Here is a 20992-nt window from a genome sequence, read left to right on the forward strand (position 1 = left end):
TGCCTTTCCACATGGGGAGGTGGGGACAGTGCAGAGGAGGAGTAAACTAGACCAAATACCAAATGTTTTCCTTTCTTTGATTTATAATCTCAATAAAAACACAGAGGAGCTGTCCAGAGACTATGAAACTAGAAGGTCAAAATCCAAGGAGAAGAGTGGGCCTCCGCAGACCTAGAGAATCTTCTGATGAGGGGAAGATTCAAGGAGAAAGCAGCCGAAAGCAGGAACCAGGATGAGAGTCCCAGAATCCAGGCACAAGGCCATCCTCACAGACCAAGCGCCATCTCCATACCCACACCCCAGGGAACCTGGCAGTGACAAGAGCATTAGAGAAAAGACACAAAATCATGGCCCTGAGGACACAGAATCACAAGCAGCCTCATGCATTTTTAACAGTTTATTGAGTTATGCCGCCCCCAACCTGTGCGGGCAGCTGAACTTAAGGTCCCTCTGTGAATTTGCAGGGACACCAAATAAAAGAGACACACTTTACCTTTACACAAGCTTCAGGGCGGCTTCTCTATTCTCGGCCTCAGGCCCCCCCAAGAGGGAGAGCAAGAGAAAGTCCCGAGAGGCTGACGAGAGCGAGCACATTCGGAAGTGGGCTTTTACCATCCAAAAAAGGTCAGAAGGAGCAGGGTTACCACGGACAGGTGACTGTAACTCAACCCTGGGGACACATCCCACAAGAAGACCATCTTACTATCGGAGCTAGACTCTGCCCTAACCAGAGCAAATGCAGTGGTTGGTCAGAATCTGAGGCATCAGGACGGGAAGAGTGCAGTCATGCACTGTGGCGCCCCACAGAGTTATACTTTATATATCATAAAAGTCACCTGTAATAAGTATACAACTGTACACTGATTTTAGAATATTTAGAGTTTTGCTAAATCTAACCACACGAACTAATATTAGAACATTTTCATCATCCAAAAAGAAGCTGTCAAGCTTTTTCTGAAACCATTCTTCACTCCACACACACCCCAAGAGTCATCCTGACACATCACGGGGAATCACACTAGGTGATTTCCTGTCAGCTTCATGCACTTTTGCAAGTTGGGTTCCCATGTCCAGATAGCCCAAGCAACTCTGAGCCACGAACTTGTTTAAAGTGATCCCAGACTGGAACCAAACAACTGACAAAAGCCAACAAAAGACTGGAACCAAACACCTGACAAAAGCCAACAAGAATCCGCTCTGGTCAGAGATACCTTCATCCCTTATGATTATTCACCTAATTCCAACAAATAATTTTCCAAGGATGAAAACAGTGAATAGTAAGAAATAACAGCATATAAACAAACACACTGCAGGGGGTAATGAATAACTAAGCAACAAACAGAAGATCCAAAAATTCAAAATTGGAATTACCAAATAATACAATGCTATATCTATTTATTCAAGTGAAGTAAAAATGGCAAATTGAAAATTTGCTGCAGCTGGGAAGCAGGCACACTACAGTAACCTTTTTTCACATAGGGACGTGAATATGTCAGAATAAGTGGAAAGCCTAGAGTAAAAAAAAAATGCAATGCAAAAAGTAACTCCATTTGAAAAATTCTTTTAAGTAACCTATTAGAATACAACTATATATATATATATATATATATATATATATATATATATATATTATTAAACTCAGTAGATTGAGAGAACTAAACAGAATATAGAATGGGATGGGGGGACCCAGAGCCTTCTAACAGCAGCTTAAACCTCATCAAGAGAGAATCTGTGAACTCAATAATGAAAAACAGAAGAAAATGTCCACAATGAAGCACAGAAAGCCAAAAAGGCCAAAAATATGAAGAAAAACATAAAAGAGAGAGAACATACATCTAATTAGTTTCAAAAACAGTGTAGAATGAAATAGGCAACATCCAAAGTGACAACAGCTGTGAATTTTACCTGATGAAAGGCTCTAATTCAGACTCAAGAAACCCAACAAATTTAAAGAGAAAATGAGCAAAAATCAAAGCTGAGGAGAGGAGCCAATGTGGAGAGCAGGCACACCAAGACAGCTGAAGCACTGGGCAGGTGGCTGGCAGCTTCCAGGGCTGCAAGGAAATACCAGACGACAGCCCACACCCAGGAGAATGAGAACTGAAGGAAGACATTTTCAGACTAACAAAGAGAACTGGGCATCAGCAGGCCCTCAGGAGAGGAAATTCTAAAATATCAAAATAAGTGATTTCCTGAGGTCCAAAAAAGGTGAAGAGCAAAGAGAGGCATAAATTTTATGTTGACCTGAAAAGACACTGACTAGATAAAGTAAGAGAGACCCAGCCTTGTGGTGCTAAAAATAGAAATACCAACAATACTATCATATGAGAATCAAAGCAGTTAGTGATTTCCAAAATTTTGAATTGTCCAGGAAAAGGACCAAAGGTCTTGATCTACTTGATTTTTTTTTTAGCATTCCTACCACAATTTCTAGGGAACTGTTATGAGAAAGAGAAACAGTGCATGATTTCCAAAAATCATAGTAAAGGGGAAGAAACTAGATAAATATTTTCAATCCATAAAAAAAAGGAAAGCCGGGTGTGGTGACAAACACCTGTAATCTCAGCTACTTGGGAGACTGAGGCAGGTAGACGGGAGTTCCAGGTCATCCTGGGCAACTTATCAAGACCCTGCCTCAAAATAAAAAGGACTAGGGTTGTAACTGGTAGAGCACCCCTGGTTCAATTCCCAATACTCCAAACAAACAAAAAGTACAGGCAGGACAAAAAACACAAAATAAGATGGCAGGTTTTGGTCCAAATAAGAGTAAATAGACTAAGTGGTCCAATTAAAATAGAAAAAACACCAGTCTGCATATTTTTAATCCAACTGTAAGCTGTTTACAAGAGACATAAGAAACACAGGAGCCAACCTAAAGAGAGGGAAAAGTAAACAGTGAAAACAGGTTTAAACAGCCACCAGGAGAAAACTGGTGTAAGCACATTCCTGATACCAAAGAGACACAGAGCAAAAGCACCATTCGGGAGAGGGCCCCTCCAACAGCAGGCTCAGACTCCAAGAATACCTAGGCATTCTGAGCTGACGCAATGCAAGAGCATAACTTCAAATGAGGAACAGAGCCTCAAATGCGAAGCACAACACCAGGGCCCAGGACTGCACAGAGCAGCAAATGCAGACCATCACTGCACTGCCCAGAGCAGACATGCAAGATCACAGGGCAATCACAGGGCAAAGTTAGCAGCAATGCGTACTATCACAGGGTGGGGCTGTTGTTGTTGTTTCTTTTTTCTTTTTGAAGGTCCTGGGATGGAACCCAGGGCCTTGTGCATTCTAGACAAACACTCTACCACTGAACTACCTCCCCATCCCTAGGGTGAAGTTTTAACACAGCTCCCCCAGTTATTGACAGAAGTAGTCAAAATCAGTAAAGACAGATCCACAGTATCTGACTTAATGGACACATAAAGAAGGTGGCACCAACTGTGGATACCCATTATTTCCAGTACATAGTGGACACTACAAAAATTGGCCATATGCAGGTCCACAGAGTAAATCTCAACAAATTTCAAAATGTAAACGCATAAGAATTGTGCAAGTTGTATGACCCACAATACTAGGGGGCGCCATCCGCATGTGACAATAATGTCAATGGCTCCCCCTAGCCAGGCATGCACACAGGCTACCCTGCTGAAATCAGAGACACTCTCATCAGATGCAACAAAGCCAAAAGTACATCCTGGAAAACTATGTTTCAAAATTCCAAAACACTTTTAAGCAGCAAATTAATGAAGTCAAATGAAAAACAAAATAATTCAAAGTGAATATTAACACAAATACTTCAAAACTTGTTGAATGCAGCATAGCATTTAATTCCCAGAACTAAATACATATATCTTAGGACAGGCAGATGGCTCAAGACTGATAAGTATCATAGATGTCCCCCTCAAAAAATTGAGGAGGAGGGCTGGGGATGTGGCTCAAGTGGTAACGAGCTTGCCTGGCATGTACGGGGCGCTGGGTTGATCCTCAGCACCACATAAAAATAAAATAAAGATGTTGTGTCCACCGAAAACTAAAAAATAAATATTTTTTTAAAAAAGAAAAAAAATTGAGGGGGATAAAATGAAGCCATGGAGGGTAGAGGAAAGAAATAATATATTAAAAAGTAAAGTAATAAAATATAACAAACACAGAGAGTCAAGAATGCTAATTACTTGAAAGGTTAATAAAATAGACAATCCTCTGGCAATAATGGAGATTAAAAGGGCGGATGTGCAAATACAGAATGTCACAACTGAAAAAGGAACATTATTATAATCATGGAGACAGAATATCATGAACAACTTTATTCCCATAAACTTAAAACCTAGATGAAATAGACAAAGTCCTCTAAAAATGTAACTTACCAAAACTAACTTAAAAAGAAAAACAAATGCAGAAAGCTAATAAAAACCTAAATCTGAACTTTAAATTTTTTTTTTGCACAGACCACTTTAGGATTCAATGGTTTCATTGGCAGTTCTCCTGAGCATTCACAGACCTGATCATTCCAATCCTGAGCACCAACCCATTGAGCTCAAGAGCTATCATGAAGTGGAACCCTCCCCAGCCAAGGAGAAGATGACCTAGGGCTGACTTCTCATGGCCCTGACTTCCTGGAAATGCCCCTAAGACAGCTGGAGAAGCTGGTGCCAGGAGCCCTTGATCCACCCGGCTCTGTGGTTCTAGAATGGAAGACAGGAAGGCAGAATTCTTCAGTGCCCACTGCACACACTTATACACTGCCTGGCATCCCTGGGGGTACTGCAGGTCAGTGCAGCGGGGAGAGGGCGAGAAGCTGCATGCACTGCTGCTGGGGGTCTCCATGAGATGGGGACACTATGAATGCTGCCCCAGGAGAGAGGAATAAAAGAATAAAAATGCAGAAGAGCAAGGAGACAAAATGATAGTAAATTGCTTTATTCAACTTTACCTGTGGCTCAAGCAGCTCACCCTTAAGAAGACTCCACACTTGAAATGAATTACCTTTTATGGCCTCCTCCCACACATCACTGAACTATTTGAGCACTTGTTTTGCAAACCACCAATTGAGTCTACAAGCAGAGACATAGTAAGGAGTCCAGTGATATTTTTGCAGCCCATATTTGAAGCTAGTTCAGCAAATACTTCAAGAGCCTACAGTTTAGGAGGCTAAATAAATAAATAATAAAATATGGGGCGGGGCAGTGGAAATTTATCTTTTCCTTCCCTCTTACATGGAGAATCAGGTCCTTCTCTTGGTTTTCCCAGGTTTCTTCCCACTTGTTCCCCAAGCTTGTTACTAGGGAAAACTTGAAAAAGAAAAAGATACATTAAGACCACAAAACAAAACAAAAGTTTAGATGTCACAACCATGATCCCATTCCCATGCAGAAATCAATGCAAGATTACCAACCTAGGTCTCTGCACTGCAGTCCCTACATAACCTGTACAAGTACCGAACCTGAACAAATTAGATGTTAAGTGTGTCCTTGCTGAGAAAAACTACTATTTCCAGGCCAAGACCCACAGCAATGGAAGCTGAGATATAGCCCCTTCTGCGCGGCCTGGATCAATTCTGAATCCTGATGCTGAAATGACGTGCTGAAAGACAGAGAAGGATGGTCAAGTCCAGCGTTTACTTCCCACCCTTCAGAGTCGCCTTCCCATTCACCATACGCTCCTCACCCCACGGACCCCCGCCTCACAGTTTCTCTTACAGTTGGTCGCTGCCAGCCCGAGCGTAGGAACCAAGCACACAAAACATTCCCAGACGCAGAAACTACCCATTTTGGCACTTGCCTGGGTTTGAGTAGTGGTGACCTGCAGGCATGGCCCTGGCTGGATCTCCATGGCACACTCCTCCAGCATGCTCCCTCTCTCCCCCTCGCCCCTCTCTCTTTGCCCGCCCCTCTCTCTCTTTGCCCGCCCCTCTCTCTCTTTGCCTGCCCCTCTCCCTCTCTCCAGCTCACCCCTCTCCCTCTCTCTCCCGCCTGCCCCTCTCCCTCCCGCCCCTCTCCCTCTCTCTCCCGCCCCTCTCCCTCTCTCTCCCGCCCCTCTCCCTCTCTCTCCCGCCCCTCTCCCTCTCTCTCCCGCCCCTCTCCCTCTCCCTCCCGCCCCTCTCCCTCTCTCTCCCGCCCCTCTCCCTCTCTCTCCCGCCCCTCTCCCTCTCTCTCCCGCTCGCCCCTCTTGCTCTCTTTGCCCGCCCCTCTCCCTCTCCCTCCCGCCCCTCTCCCTCTCCCTCCCGCCCCTCTCCCTCTCTCTCCCGCCCCTCTCCCTCTCTCTCCCGCTCGCCCCTCTCCCTCCCGCCCCTCTCCCTCCCGCCCCTCTCCCTCTCTCTCCCGCCTGCCCCTCTCCCTCCCGCCCCTCTCCCTCTCCCTCCCGCCCCTCTCGCTCTCTTTGCCTGCCCCTCTCCCTCTCTCCAGCTCACCCCTCTCTCTCTCTCTTTGCCCACCCCCTTTCTCTCTCCCGCCTGCCCCTCTCCCTCCCGCCCCTCTCCCTCTCCCTCCCGCCCCTCTCCCTCTCTCTCCCGCTCGCCCCTCTTGCTCTCTTTGCCCGCCCCTCTCTCTCTCCCGCCCGCCCTTAGGGCCCTCCCTCTTCTCCCACCCAGCTGCTCTCCTCACATGCTCTCACACACACCCGTCCTCTGGAGACAGAGCTCCTAGAAGGTTCCCCAAACGCGCGGTGCACAAGGAGCCTCAGGCCAGCTTTTCGGCGCACAGAATGAGTGCTGGCAGCGGGTGCGGGCGCTCACTAGCACGCAGGGGGACATCTTGCGGGCGCGAGCTTGGGGAAGGGCAACTCTCTAGCGTGTACCCCGGGGAGATGGAGCGCAGCTCGCCAGCGCGCACAGCCAATACTGAGCTTTACCGTCTCTCAACGTCTCTCGCCTCCCTCCTCGCTGAGAATTCAAATAGCTTTCTGATATCACCTGCCAAAGATATTTTCCCCACCTCTCCTTAGTCACCTTTTGTCCATCAGTACTTATGGGAGATGGGTGGGAGGAGGTAGAGAGAGGAAAGCGGAAAGAGGGAAAAGCATAAGCTTGAGCCTTTCCATCCAACCAGGAGTACTCCTGTAATAAATCCACCAGCCCAACAAATCTGCCTTAGCAGCTGCCACCACCACCACTGGTCTCAGTGCTTTCTTTACTTCTTGGCTATTCGGTTTTGGGGGGGATAGATTTCGTAAAGCAAATCTTTGTTCTTAATCCACTTTCATTTTTTTTTTTTTTTTTTTTGTGTGTGTGTGTGTGTTTATTTGTTGAGAGATTTATATCTGTGCACAACTGGGAACATATCTGCCACTTAATGATATAAAAAAGCTAGGGTAGACTTAGGCCTTAGTCCAGCCTTAGACAGTATGCTACATAATTGAAACAAAAACATCAACAGCCAGTGTCACCCTGAGAAAAGCAAGATTGGGACCATTTATATGACACCCTAACTAAACAGTTTTCTGTGCTTTCTATTTTAATTTACATTGTGCTGTGAAAGGATCTACACGTTCATAAGTGCTAAGATCAGAGAAAAAGTGATAGTTGTCTATGTTCAGGCAAGGACCTCCATGGACTTTAACTCCTGGGATCAGGAGAGAGAAGTTAAATCTAAAAGAACTTGGCTTCTACCTTAATGAGTGTTCAGCAAACGAAGAGCTCCAATCTTGGGTTTTCCCCTGTAAAAATCACAAGACTGCCAATTATTTCCAGAAGGAAAAATTTTCATCACTGAATGTATTCTCTCTTAATAGCTTCTGTTCAATGAAAGAAACTAATTGTCTCACATAAAACAAAGATTCCCAACCTACGTGGCAAAAGAATAGTGAGAGGCTTAGGCTGAAGGACCCCAAATATAAAGCCATTTTAAATCCTCAAGCGCTGGGAGTAAGCTTACTGAACACGTGCAAATCTCCCCTAGATCACAATCCAGTCATTTCTCATTGCTGTACAAGTTTCTCAATGGGCTGCTAAAATCCCAAGCAATCGTGCAGAGAAGGTGTTATAAATAATACTTGCCCATTAATCCCCCAAAAGGTTTGTAACACACACTTTCTTTGGCTACATGACAGACTGAACTCTACAATCTTTCATCAGGGATTTGATACACAAGTCAAACAGTGGACAATTGTATACAAAGCACCATTGTTAAAATAACTTTTATCACCAGGCATGGTGGTGCATACCTATAATTCCAGCAGTTTAGAAGGCTGAGGCAGGAGAATTGAGAGTTCCAAGCCAGCCTCAGCAACAGTGAGGAACTAAGCAACTAAGTGAGACCATGTCTCTAAAGAAAATACAAAATAGATGTTGGGATGTGGCTCAGTGTTTGAGTGTCCCTGAGTTTATTTCTCAATAGCCTTCCCCCCAAAAGAGAGAGAACAGCTTTTGTCAATAATTTAATAATAACCAAGACTCAAGAAACTACGAATATGGGAAAAAGAAAGCCCTTGTACACTGTGGGTGAGAATGTAAGTTTAAAAATGTCATTTTTGAAAATAGTGTAAACTCTGAACCATTTAAAACACAACTAAATATAACATGGTTAAATTGATTCTGGGTGTAATTTCAAGGTATTAGAATCAGGAAGATAAAGAAACAACTGCATGCCAAATTTTATGTACCAGAATTGTCAGTAGTAAAAAAAAAAAAAAAAGAAGAAATAAAGTTTCTTCAAATGAAGGTTGTACCAGGAGATTACTTGTAACTGCAGGGCATCTAACTACTCCCCTGTTAACCCTTACACCATATTTCAGACCATTTTCTCTTGGCAACAGAGGACACTGAGACTCAAATTAGCTAGACACTCCAAAGTATATAGACATGAGAGCTGTGGATAGCTCAGAAACCTCTGAGCCAAGAGAAAGTATAAAAGTGACACGAAGACACATCATTCTGTCAAGTCTACAATGGGGAATCCCCACTCAAAGACTTTCCAATAAGGTATCTGTATCTATGGAAGACAAAGAGGGGGCAGAAATGAGCATTGTTTTACAAATGAGCCAAGTGATCTTCTCTTTTTTTTCCCTCTCATATAAAGTACAACAGAGAAAAATCCCATAAACAGTGCCATCTAGTGTTGGAGAAAATAGTTACACAATACTGTGTCTGTCTGAAATATAATAGGAGAAACTGTTTATTATACTGTGGAGTAATAAAGTTAGCATTAGGAATGTGAACAAGAAAATGAAAATATAGGATATATTCTGAGATACGAATATAAAGCTAAAGATCAGTTCCAGCATTCTGAATTTGATGTTCTGCTTCTCAGAAATTTCAGGAAGAAAAAACAACTCAATCACCTATATACCAGCAAAGCCTTATGCAAAGAAACAAAAATCACACCTGGATTTGGGATTCTCTCCTGAAAATCACAGCAATCATTAGCATACAGTCTGGGGAAATGCCAGGTTGCCAGAACAAAGCTATACACATGGGTTGGGGCCATGATTGAAGATACCATGAATGGAGAAAACAGAATTTCCAAAATTTCAGCTGCTGGTATATTTCCCACTTGATTTCCCAGAGGAAACTCAGAAATGAACTGCTCCATAGGAGGATTTATTTTGTCAGACACTAGAGACTAACTGTAATGGATCCACAATTTTTTTTCATATGTAAGACCATTTTATTTAAATGACCCATAGACACATTCCAAATGTTTCATTAAACTCCTTTGTCCTCCCTCCCCTTCCCCCCTACCTCATGATCCTGGAGATTGAATCCTGGGCCTTATGCTTACAAGGCAAACACTGTACAAGCTTAGCAATACCTCCAGGCCCATTTGAGGGAAGGAAACAAGGGAATGAAATCAGGGGCACTCCACTGTGAATGACTTTTGTTTTCATTTTTTTTTTTTTAGAGAGAGTGAGAGAGGAGAGAGGAGAGAATTTTTAATATTTATTTTTTAGTTCTCGGTGGACACAACATCTTTGTTGGTATGTGGTGCTGAGGATCGAACCCGGGCCGCACGCATGCCAGGCGAGCGCGCTACCGCTGAGCCACATCTCCAGCCCTTGTTTTCATTTTTAATGTGAATAGTAGAAACTTTAAAATTATACTTATTGAGTCACTTTTTTTGAGGGGAGGAATATGGGAACATTGCTGACTCAGGGAATTACTAATGAGTTTAAATCTTAAGCTGTTTTTTATAAGAGCAGAGAACAGAAAAGTTAAATAATTTTTAATGTAACTGTGATATAATTTCCATAAATAAAAATATATACATATTTATTCACAAATTACTTTAACCATATATACAGTGATAAGTGTCAATGCCCTTCTCTATGGGCTGAACTCTAGCAGCAGCTGGTCAGTCTCCTTGAATGCTGAGAGCCATTAGCCAAGTAGGTATGACGCATGGCAATTTCCTTGTCAGCATACCCCATGTTGCTTAGAAGGACTCTCCATTGTGGAAATGGGCTTGCCTTGGTCATTTGCAGTGACATTGCATGTAAGGTGACCTTGCTCAAGGACCAGGGCAGATCCGGGTTTAGGGCGGTTCCAGGTTTAAGGTTATTCCTGCTGGGAATAGGGCGTATCCTGCTGCCTGAGTTCCCGTTGAGTTCTCAAGGGATTCAGAGAGTGGAGGTGGAATTTGGCCAGAATGTGGATTTCCCCAGAATGTGTCTGTAGAGTGCCAGTGAGAGTTTCGAGAATAAAGAGTTGCTGTTTGAATCTACAAGGTGTGAGTGGCTCATGATTTTGTGCCCAGCCAGACTGTAGCACTTGAAGCCTCCATCCTGCTGCCCTCGTTTTCTTTTTAAAAAATATTTTGTTTTTTTAGTTGTTGATAGAACTTTATTTTTATTTATTTATATATGATGTTGAGAAACAAACACAGTGCTTCACACATGCTGGGCAATTGCTCTTCAACTGAACCATCACTCAACATCTCATTGTTTTCTTAAGTGAATGAAATTTGACACAATCAACCAGACCTTGTACTTTTTTTTGTAACACATGTGATTTTATTTATTGCCCATTTATTTCATCTGGAATCTAAACTTGGTTTACCTGTTGATTTGTGTGATAAATTTCACAAGGCCTTAGTTGTCACTCCTGCTTTGTATGTAGTTCATTGATGGAAACCATTCTTATTTGCACTAGTACATAGATCTCGGATCTGAGACTAGAGATAATAGATACAAGATTTTGCTGAAACAACTAAAAAATCCATATTCATCTTTCTCTCTGACATATAGGACATATATCAGCATGTGGAAAAATAGGTTTTTGAGATGGTAAGCAATGGCAATTTTTTGTTCACCATCTGTACTCCTCTGGGGCTTCATCGGGTAGTTGGGGGAGGGGAAAAAAGGGTAAAATCTTTGGCTGCGCTCCTAGTTTTTTCCTCTACTTTGCATAATCAATTTCTACAACATAACATTTTCCCCTGCTTCATCTTCCCCATCCTTGTAGCTTTGATTCTCACTGACATTGCATTTCCTGTTGCTAAAGCCTGTTATTCTTTATTCCTGGCTTTCCTATACTGTTGGCCTGGAAGAAGGTACAAGGTTAGCCCAGCTGGAGAATGACTTGGTTTCTGGACATTTCCTCACACTAGGTTAGATTGTGTGGCCTCCTATGGAAAACTACTTGAGAACAACACAAGGTGTGATATATTTGAAACTTCTTTATGTGATACTAATCATCACTCACTATTACTGAGGTCTTCTATGTGCCAGGTGCTGGGCTAAGTGGCTTGCCGCAATGCTACTATCTTGGGTGAGGATCACAGCAGCCTTTAAAAGAGGTAAGCCCTGCCATTCCCATTTCATAACAGAGGGAAGCGAGGCTCCCAGAGGTGCAGTAACGGCCCAGGTAGCAAGGTAAAACCCCCTCACCTTGACTCACTGTGCTCTCCCTCTTTTGCCTGGGTAGTGCCCATTCATCTTTGGGAGATGTGTCCCCTCCCCTAGGCTGCCCTGGGAGCCTCAGACGCTGCACTGCGGTCACACACTGGAATCTCTGGGTTCAGTCTCAGTGCTTCTCAAGGCAAATCTGGCATACGTCACCAAGACTCGGGTCAGGTTCTTCAAACTAGACCACTGGACTGACTCGCGGCTCCCAGAAAAGAGGAGATATCAGCAAGCACCACAAGTCACTGCAAGCCAAGAACTTTTATGACAGGTGTGTGTGTGTGTGTGTGTGTTTGTTGGTGCACACACACTTGCTTGTGAGGGGTGCTCAGGGCATGGGGGAAGGGGCTGTCTAACCAAGAAAAGAGTAGTTTGCTCAAGTTGTGGGGAGGCCTCTTCCTTAAGGAATGGGGGAAGCAGGTGGGGGGCTTGGCTGTGGGTGGGAACATGGCTGGCACTCTCCCCAGGGCATCCCCCAGCCCAGGCCCCTCCTACCCTGGCCCCCACCCTTGACTCCCACTCTCCCCAGGGCTGAGTATCTTCACGGGAAGCATGGGGTGGACATGGAAGTCCAGGGGCCACAAGAAGCACAAGATGAGCAGCTCCTTATCTGCCTGGATTTGAACCACAAGGAGGTGCTGACCCTGAGGCTCCTGAACAGAGGAAACAAACCTGCTACCCTCAGTCACCTCTTTCCTCTCTGCTGGACACCCCAGTTTGCCTTCTACTATGGTGACCAGAAGCTGCCCTGCCTGCTGGGCCCTGGTGAGTAGCTTTCCAAAGGAAAGAACTCTGGTAGGCAGGGCTTGTCCTTGCAGGGCTGCAGCTTTGGAGCACACGCTGTGGCTGTCCAGTGGTCTCCTCTCAGGATGGGTCCGGCTGCGGAGTGTCGGGGTCAGCATGTTGGTGGGAGGGTCTCTTCCTTCCCTCCCCCATCCCATTCACTCAGCCTTCTTCCTGCAGGTGAATGCTATGAGTTGCATGTGCAATGTAAGACCAGCTTTGTGAGCTACTTCCCAGCCACGGTGCTCTGGGAGCTGCTGGGACCTAGGGAGTTGGGTTCAGAAGGAGCTGGCACTTTCTACATTTCCCGTTTCTTTGCTGCCATCGCCCACAGCCCTCTGGCTGCACAATTGAAGCCCACGACTCCCCTCAAGCGCACCTGGATCACTGGAAACCCTGTGTTGACCAACCAGATAGAGGAAGGAGAAAGACCTGACTTGTAAGCCCTCCGTCCAGACCTGATGGGTCTTGGCATGTCCTTATCACAACAGTGTGGGCCCTTGGGAAAAGCACAGACCTGGGAACCAGGGGCCCCTTTATTCCCTCCTCTGGGCTCAGAAAAATTTTTCTGCCTAGGAAGCAAATTGCAGGAGAGTAGCAGGAACAAGGACAGTATGAAAACATATTTTAAGAAGTGTTTTCACTGTGTAATGAATTATCAGGCAGCCCATTATAGACAGACACACCTCTCTCTCTCTCTCTCTCTCATAGCATTGGGGATCAAAACCATGCATGCTAAGCCCATGTTCTACCCAGCCCCCTCTCTTCTGTTTTTAAATTAAAAAAATTGGTAGTACTGGGAATTGAAATCAGTAACACTTTACCACTGAGTTAGAGTCCCAGTCCTTTTTATTTTGAGACAGGATCTTGCTACATTGTTGAGACTGGCCTTTAACTTTTGATCCTTCTGTCTCAGCCTCCTGAGGTGCTGGGATTATTGGCATGCACCACCGCACCCAGATCTCTCTCTTTTTTAAAACAACTTTACTGAAATAATTCACATATCATACAGGTCAGTGATTTTTTTTAGTATGTTCACAGATATGTGCAACCATTATTACAGTCAGTTTTAGAACATTTTATTATGCCAAAGAAGAGTGAACCAATACCCTTCAGCTACCACCCTTTTATCACTCACCCACCTGATAGTCCAATGAATGTTTTAATTTTTTTAAAAAAGAGTCTATATACCATTCTACTGTTGAAAAATACCCACCATATGTAATTAGGTAAAAAAAAGCAAATGACAAGCTAAGTAACTTAGGGCCTTACTAAGTTGCTGAGTCTGACCTCAAAACTTACAATCCTCCTGCCTCAGCCTATGAGTTGCTGGGGTTATAGATGTGTGCCACTCTGTCTGGCTAGAAAAAAAATCTTCAAAGAAAAAAAAACAGTCCATGTTTTTTCTAATGCTAAGCAGCAATGAATTTTTCATATATGCAAGCAGAACAAAATTTAATTCGACAAGGATTTTTAAGCTCAAATAGAAATGGTACTATAACCATACTATGAAGAACATTTTTATAGTTACTATTATTTGAAAAATACAAAATGAATTTTTACTCTATATTTAGACTTTTCTAGTCTTAGTATATACAGGGTCCAAAATAGCACAAATATGATTTTTTTTCATAATCTAGTGTTTTACAAGGGTTAGAATCAAATCTCTCAACAGTGCACATTAGTACTGGTGTGGCTGTTTAGTAAAGATGAAAGAAGTTATAATGAAAGATGCTAAATACACTGAGATGATGAGGCTCAACATCATTTCAGTTTCTTCAGTTTAAGAGATTTCTCTTCTCTTTCAATATCTGGCCCCCCTCAAATACCTCAGACTCTAAAAGGGATAGTATTCCTATACCTAACCAGAGATGAAGTAGTAGACACACATATAAGAGTAAAAAATAATAATAAAGTCAATTACATCAGGGATATTAATAGTTGTTGTGTGTGTGTGTGTATATATATATATATATATATATATATATATATATATATATATATATATAAATGTTACTCTGTGTATATACAACATTTTCATAATTTGATGATCATCACTATTATCTCAAGTGGTCAAAGAAGGACATGCAGAATGCCAGGGCATGTCACCATCAGCACAGAGGAAACGACGAGGATGGGAAAGACATTTCCAAGGACATTCCCATTCTGCTATTGAGAGTACCCTTTGAAAATCATGTTCACGATTCTTATTTCAAAACATCACCTTCATGTGTAATACACTGTAAAACTACCAACGATCACCTTGACTCTCCTCTATGCTGCAGGGCTACATGAGACCTCTGCCCTATACTTTCCTCAAATCTGCAACAGTACTTAACCTTATGTGGCTAATAAATCTCAGCTAACACTACTGAGGTGCTATTAGGAAACAATAAAGGCAAAGTACCTGTTTCAACTACATAAATCCTAAAATGTTACAAAGGGCCTTTAAAAAGAAATTAGGCTAAATTCCTATTTTAAGATGTTACACAATGGGGCTGGGGTTGTGGCTCAGCGGTAGAGCTATCGCCTTGCACATGAGAGACCCTGGGTTCAATCCTCTGCACCACATAAGAATAAATAAGTGAAATAAAGGTATTGTTTCCAACTACAAATAAAAAAAATAAATATTAAAAAAAGATGTTACACTAAAGTCAAGAAAAGCTTAATTTATAGTAGTTAACCCCATATTCTTGACTCCTTGTCCAATATTTTTCTACTCAACATTCTTTTCAAATATAAAAGTTTAATTTTAATTTCCTTTTATACTTAGCCAATAAAATAAGCCATCATATGTTTACTTTTTAAAATTTGGTACCAGGGATTGAACTCAGGACGATTAACCATTGAGCCACATCCCAACCCTTTTTACTTTTTATTTTGAGACAGGATCTCCCTAAGTTTCTCAGGGCTACACTAAGTTGCTGAGGCTGGCCTTGAACTTGCCTCCTGAACCTCCAGAATGTTAGCTGTGCACCACCACACCCAGTTTACTTTAGAAATTTCAAGAATTAGGTTTTAAGATATACCTTCCTATAACTTCTATGTTTTCTACTATGATAAGATATAAATTTTATCTCAAAAATAAAAAAAAACAAATCAGTCTACTTTTTTTCTCATAAATCTGTTTAATTTCTTCCCACTTCAGTGGCAATAAATTCTTTAAGAAAGAAGCTACTAAAAACTACATATTTTAGCTTCAGTTTTGGATGCTTGAAGCAAATTCCAAGATATTTTAAGAATACCAGTGTAATTTTATAAGTAAATATTTTGTCATCTAGGAGTCCTATGGAAATATGATTTGCTCAGTATTTCAATTCTAAGGAAAAATCACAAAAACGAAACCCAATTTTAACTAGACTGAATGGCAATAATGGGTTGAAGAAAAAAGAAGAAATGACCATAGTATGAATGAGTGACAGAATTTTCAGGAAAATAGTTAGTTTTAAAATTAATTTCTTAATAGAGATCCTAACCCTCAATTTCTTAAACAAAGCCTTGTGTACTGCTTATTAATGCCAATCTCAGAAAGGTAAGCGGTTCCCTAGATTTTATCCACCCTACTCAAACTTCAATTGTTAAATTTTGCATTCATATTTTCAATCCTAAAGTAACTCACACCCAGTCACTTATAAAGGAAAGTATGTTGGGGCTGAGGTTGTGGCTCAGCAATACCACACTTGCCTGAGGTATGTGAGGTGCTGGATTTGATTCTCAGCACCGCATATAAATAAATAAAATTAAAGTCTATCAACAACTAAAAAATATTTTTTTAAAAAAAGGAAAGTATGTTTCTCTTTTGCATCATTTTCAGGAAGTCCAGTCTCTAATAGAAGACAGGATTCTGTATTTGTACTATTAACACAGCTGAACAATTATAATCCAAGCTGAAGTACTAATAGTATCCTAGGATTCTTTTCCCCAATAAAAAGAGTAATACTTCACCAAGCTACATAATTGAGATGCCAATTGAGATGCTGCATTTTGAGATGCCAAGCCACTGCATCCTTCAACATAAGAACAATGAGACCAAATAATCATATTATTCTGTCAAATGAATACCTAGGAATTCATGATAAAAATATTATAGCTGAAAGCTTTGTTTATCGTTTCTATCGAGACATACCAGAACAATTTTAGAAGTATCTATATTAGCAGTTCAAACTGTCAAAACCAAAGATTAGTTTGACCCTAAATTTAATAATTAAAAATCCTCAATTAACTACATGTAATATGTGGCAAATGTTCTCAGAATATTCTTCCCCAGAGATTGTGAACCAATAAATGAGTACTGTAAAAAAAAATGACTTTTGATTTTAATTGGCAGTCTTAGTATAAGGAATATTAGTTGTAGCAATATTAATCTACTTACTCATACAGAGTTGAGCATTTTTGTTTTGGGTTAATATCCCATATTTTCTTATTGCAGACAACATATTCATTACTGTGCTGGTCATAGAGAGCTTCAAATTCTTCTACATTTTGCTGAAAATGGTTAGGCACAGCAAATGGGCCTGCAGAATCTGAATTGCGTCTTCTAATTAAAAAAATAATTTTGTTAATAATAAACTTTTGGATAGGCTAGGTGAACTTTTAATGGAAAAAAACAACATGATGGTAACGAACATATGACTTGATTTTATGTGGAAGGAAAGTACTACCAGAGAGCTTAGTGTGGAAAAGATACCCTTCATAATTATAGTCAAGAAACATTATATCTGACATTCTAAGTAAGCACTTTTAATTTAGCCCTAAACCAAGCACATTTTCCCACAGCTCCAGTTTAAAAAAAAAAAATCAATGTTGTATTAATTGTAACTTGTTAAAGGGTTGAGAGACAAATGAAGATCTTATAATTGCTATTAATTTAAGTGATATTGAGACTGGTAAAAAGTACTAATAAAAAGATTTCTTTAAAAAAAGAATATGAGGGCTGGGGTTGTGGCTCAGAGGTAGAGTGCTCAACTAGCATGCGTGAGGCACTGGGTTCGATCCTTAGCACCACATAGAGTAAAAAATAAAGACACTGTATCCACCTATAATTAAAAATAAATAAACAAATATTTTTTTAAAAAAGAATATGAGATTTTAGTACTTTCAAAAGATACAGTAGATTGAGTGTGAGACCTAAACCAGACAGTATGGTTTAAATCCTGGCTCTGCTATTTATATAAGCCTTGTGCCTGGAGCAAGTCATTCAACTACAACTGCCTGAGTTTCTTTATTTATACTATGGACACAATATCAGTACTTATATCTTAGAGTGGAGGAATGGATTAAATTAATTTATATATGTAAATGCCTTAGAGTAGTGGCTCATACATATTCGTTCATTTCAATGGAGACTGTTATATTATGATCTGTATATCTGCGTTCCCCAAAAACTCATAGGTCATGAGGGCAAAGACATGATGAATGGGATTTGTACCTTTACAAAAGTATCTTTAGAAAGCTGCCTTATTTTTATGGTTTAGACATGATGTGTCCCACAAAATCTCACATGTGAGACAATGCAAGAAAGTTTTGAGGTAAAATGATTGGGGTCTGAGAGCCTTACTGCTTTCCTCTACCACCTCCTTCCACCATGATGTGCTGCCTCTGGTACAGAACAATGAAGCTGATGTCAATGGACTGAGACCTCTGAAACCATGACCCCCAAATAAACTTTTCCTCCTTTAAAAGTGTTCTTGTTAGATCTTTTGGTCACAGCAGCAAAAATGCTGACTAAAACACTTGTCCATGTACCATGTGAGAAAAAAGTGAGAAGGTACCATCTATGAACCAGACCCTCATGAGACAACAGACATGTCAGCTCTTTGATCCTGAACTTCTTAGCCTAAAGAACTGGGAAAAGCCAAATTGTGAGAAGTAAATTTCTGTTGTTTGTAAGCCCCTCAGTTTATGGTATATTGTTCTGGCAGCCCAAATGGACAAAGACTGGATCTTAATTCCTCTACTTAGAGAATTCATGAAAATGAGTGCAATTTTTTTAAGAGAGAGAGGGGGGGGGAAGAGGGGAGAGAGAATTTTTTAATATTTATTTTTTAGTTTTTGGTGGACACAAAATCTTTATTTTATTTTTTATATGGTGCTGAGGATCGAACCAAGCACCCCGTGCATGCCAGGCAAGCGCGTTACTGCTTGAGCCACATCCCCAGCCCCAATGAGCGCAAATTTTAACTGTTCTTTTTCTTTTTTTGGTGCTAGGGATCGAACCCAGGGCCTTGTGCATGCAAGGCAAGCACTCTACCAACTGAGCTATATCCCCAGCCTCTGTTCTTCTTCTTCTTTTTTAAATATATTTTTTAGTTGTAGATAGACACAATACCTTTATTTATTTTTATGTGGTGCTGAGGATTGAACCCTGTGCCTCACAAATTTGAGGCAAGTACTCTACCACTGAGCCACAACCCCAGCCCAAATTTTAACTGTTCTTAAACTCCCTAAGAAATGTGAGCTTCTTTGTTTGGTATTATCAGTTTCTTTAAAACTGATAAAGTTAAACCATAACATCATATATAGATTCCAAAATAGCTTCTTTCTCCTATTATAGTAGCATTAGTTAATTATCAATAGGACAATCTCTTTACTGAATACTTTAAAGGACATTTTCTAGACATTTTTCTAGGGATTTCCCATAGTGCCCTGAACACAGTGCGTCCTCAATATATGCTTACTGAATAAATCACCATTCCTGAGACTTTAACTCATAAGAATTCTTAATGACAAGCCATGCTATTAATTCAATTGAGATATATTATATCAGGTTGTCAATAAGTAAATCTTTAAAAATGAAAGGGAAATAAAACACAAGTTTAGAGTACATTAAATTAACATGCCTTATCAAGTGAAAAGCATGTGAGTTATAATGAGGCAATAATTCTAACAATCATACTTACTTATAATCTTCACCTGAACTGATAGTCTCATTATTTGGTGTTACTGTAGTTGTTCCAGAAACAACTAACATTGGCTGGTTTAAAAGAAAAAAAAAATGACAATGACATCTAATTTAAAAGTCTATGAAAGAAAAACATTATCATTAAAATTTATAAACATTTGTATAATATTTAAAACCTATTTTTAATATTTAAAACAATATTTAAATAATATTTAAAACAATATGAAAAACCTATCCAAATTTTCTTATAAATAGGAACACATAGTAATATAAGTTTCAAAGGCCAGAAATAAATTCAAATTAACATTTGGGATAGTTTCCAGTCCTCCAAAAAACTTTAAATGTCACTTAAATTTCCATATTAGTTAAAGACACATGGTCAAAGGTACAAGGAATCTTATACTGGAATTCCAAGCTGCCTGCATCCTCCTTGAACACTTGCTCATTCTCTCTACCCCTGTTCCTCTTTTGCCCCCAAGACATGCTGAAACCAAGAGGAATGCACTATGATGCTGAAATAATGAGAATAGAGCCATAGGTGAAAAGGAAAAGTTCCCATCAATTCTAAGACTGATATGATGACTAGAATTCATCATTCTTATTTGAATATTTTAGATAATAAATATTTAAATAAATAAGTCCAACAAGAGCTTTTGAATACTAGAAACCAATATCTTATCTGCTCTTATATGAGATATAGAAAACAATATCTTATATATTCTTATCTCTCCCTAAAATTCAGCACAGAAATAATAATAAATAATTATTAAAGATTTACTACCTAATAAGCAAAGGTTATTATAACAGGCACAGGAAAGTCAAATAACTTGCTCAAGGTCACAGAAAATAATTGGTAGAACCAAGACAGGAACTCTACCCTATGGCTATCCATAATAGAGTACTACATTATATTTTTACTCAGAAATATCTATAAAATATAAATAACTATAAAGATTAAGAGTTTCTTTCAAGAGTTATTTATGTGCAACATGAACCTTAAATTTCCTCAAAATATAGAAGACTGCCAAAATAGACTAAACCCTAGAAAGTCTTTCTCTACAAAATGTTTCAAAATACTGCAAGAATTGCTTATTTCTGGGCTGGGGATGTGGCTCAAGCGGTAGTGCGCTCACCTGGCATGCGTGTCGCCCGGGTTCGATCCTCAGCACCACATACCAACAAAGATGTTGTGTCCACCGAGAACTAAAAAAAAAAAAAATATTAAAAATTCTCTCTCTCTCTCTCTCTCTCTCTCTCTCCTCTCTCACTCTCTCTTAAAAAAAAGAATTGCTTATTTCTAACTTATATATCCATTTTTGAGAGTCTGGGCAGGAATTGATTCAGAAAATATTCCATACCTTTGTGTCTTTTGGCTTCTTTTTCTTGCCTTTGTTTTTAACCTTGGTAGAACTGAACTGAAAAATGTGTGGGGGGGAACAAAACAAAACAATGAACACTCAAATAACAGCATTA

The 20992-nt window shown here is 40.5% G+C and overlaps 1 protein-coding gene across 1 annotated transcript in view; it reads right to left on the reverse strand.

The window, feature by feature from the left end:
- Window positions 1–5068: 5068 nt before the first annotated feature.
- LOC144252843 (E3 ubiquitin-protein ligase TTC3-like) overlaps window positions 5069–20992 on the reverse strand; it is a 37680-nt gene continuing 21756 nt past the window's right edge. The window contains 7 exon segments of the mRNA XM_077794926.1: window positions 5069–5291; window positions 5396–5583; window positions 7607–7653; window positions 16991–17155; window positions 19518–19591; window positions 20653–20722; window positions 20878–20934. Coding sequence (XP_077651052.1) covers window positions 19548–19591; window positions 20653–20722; window positions 20878–20934 — 171 coding nt within the window. The 3' untranslated portion in view covers window positions 5069–5291; window positions 5396–5583; window positions 7607–7653; window positions 16991–17155; window positions 19518–19547.

The sequence above is a fragment of the Urocitellus parryii genome, unplaced genomic scaffold, assembly GCF_045843805.1.
Source record: "Urocitellus parryii isolate mUroPar1 unplaced genomic scaffold, mUroPar1.hap1 Scaffold_61, whole genome shotgun sequence".
Classification (NCBI taxonomy): domain Eukaryota; kingdom Metazoa; phylum Chordata; class Mammalia; order Rodentia; family Sciuridae; genus Urocitellus; species Urocitellus parryii.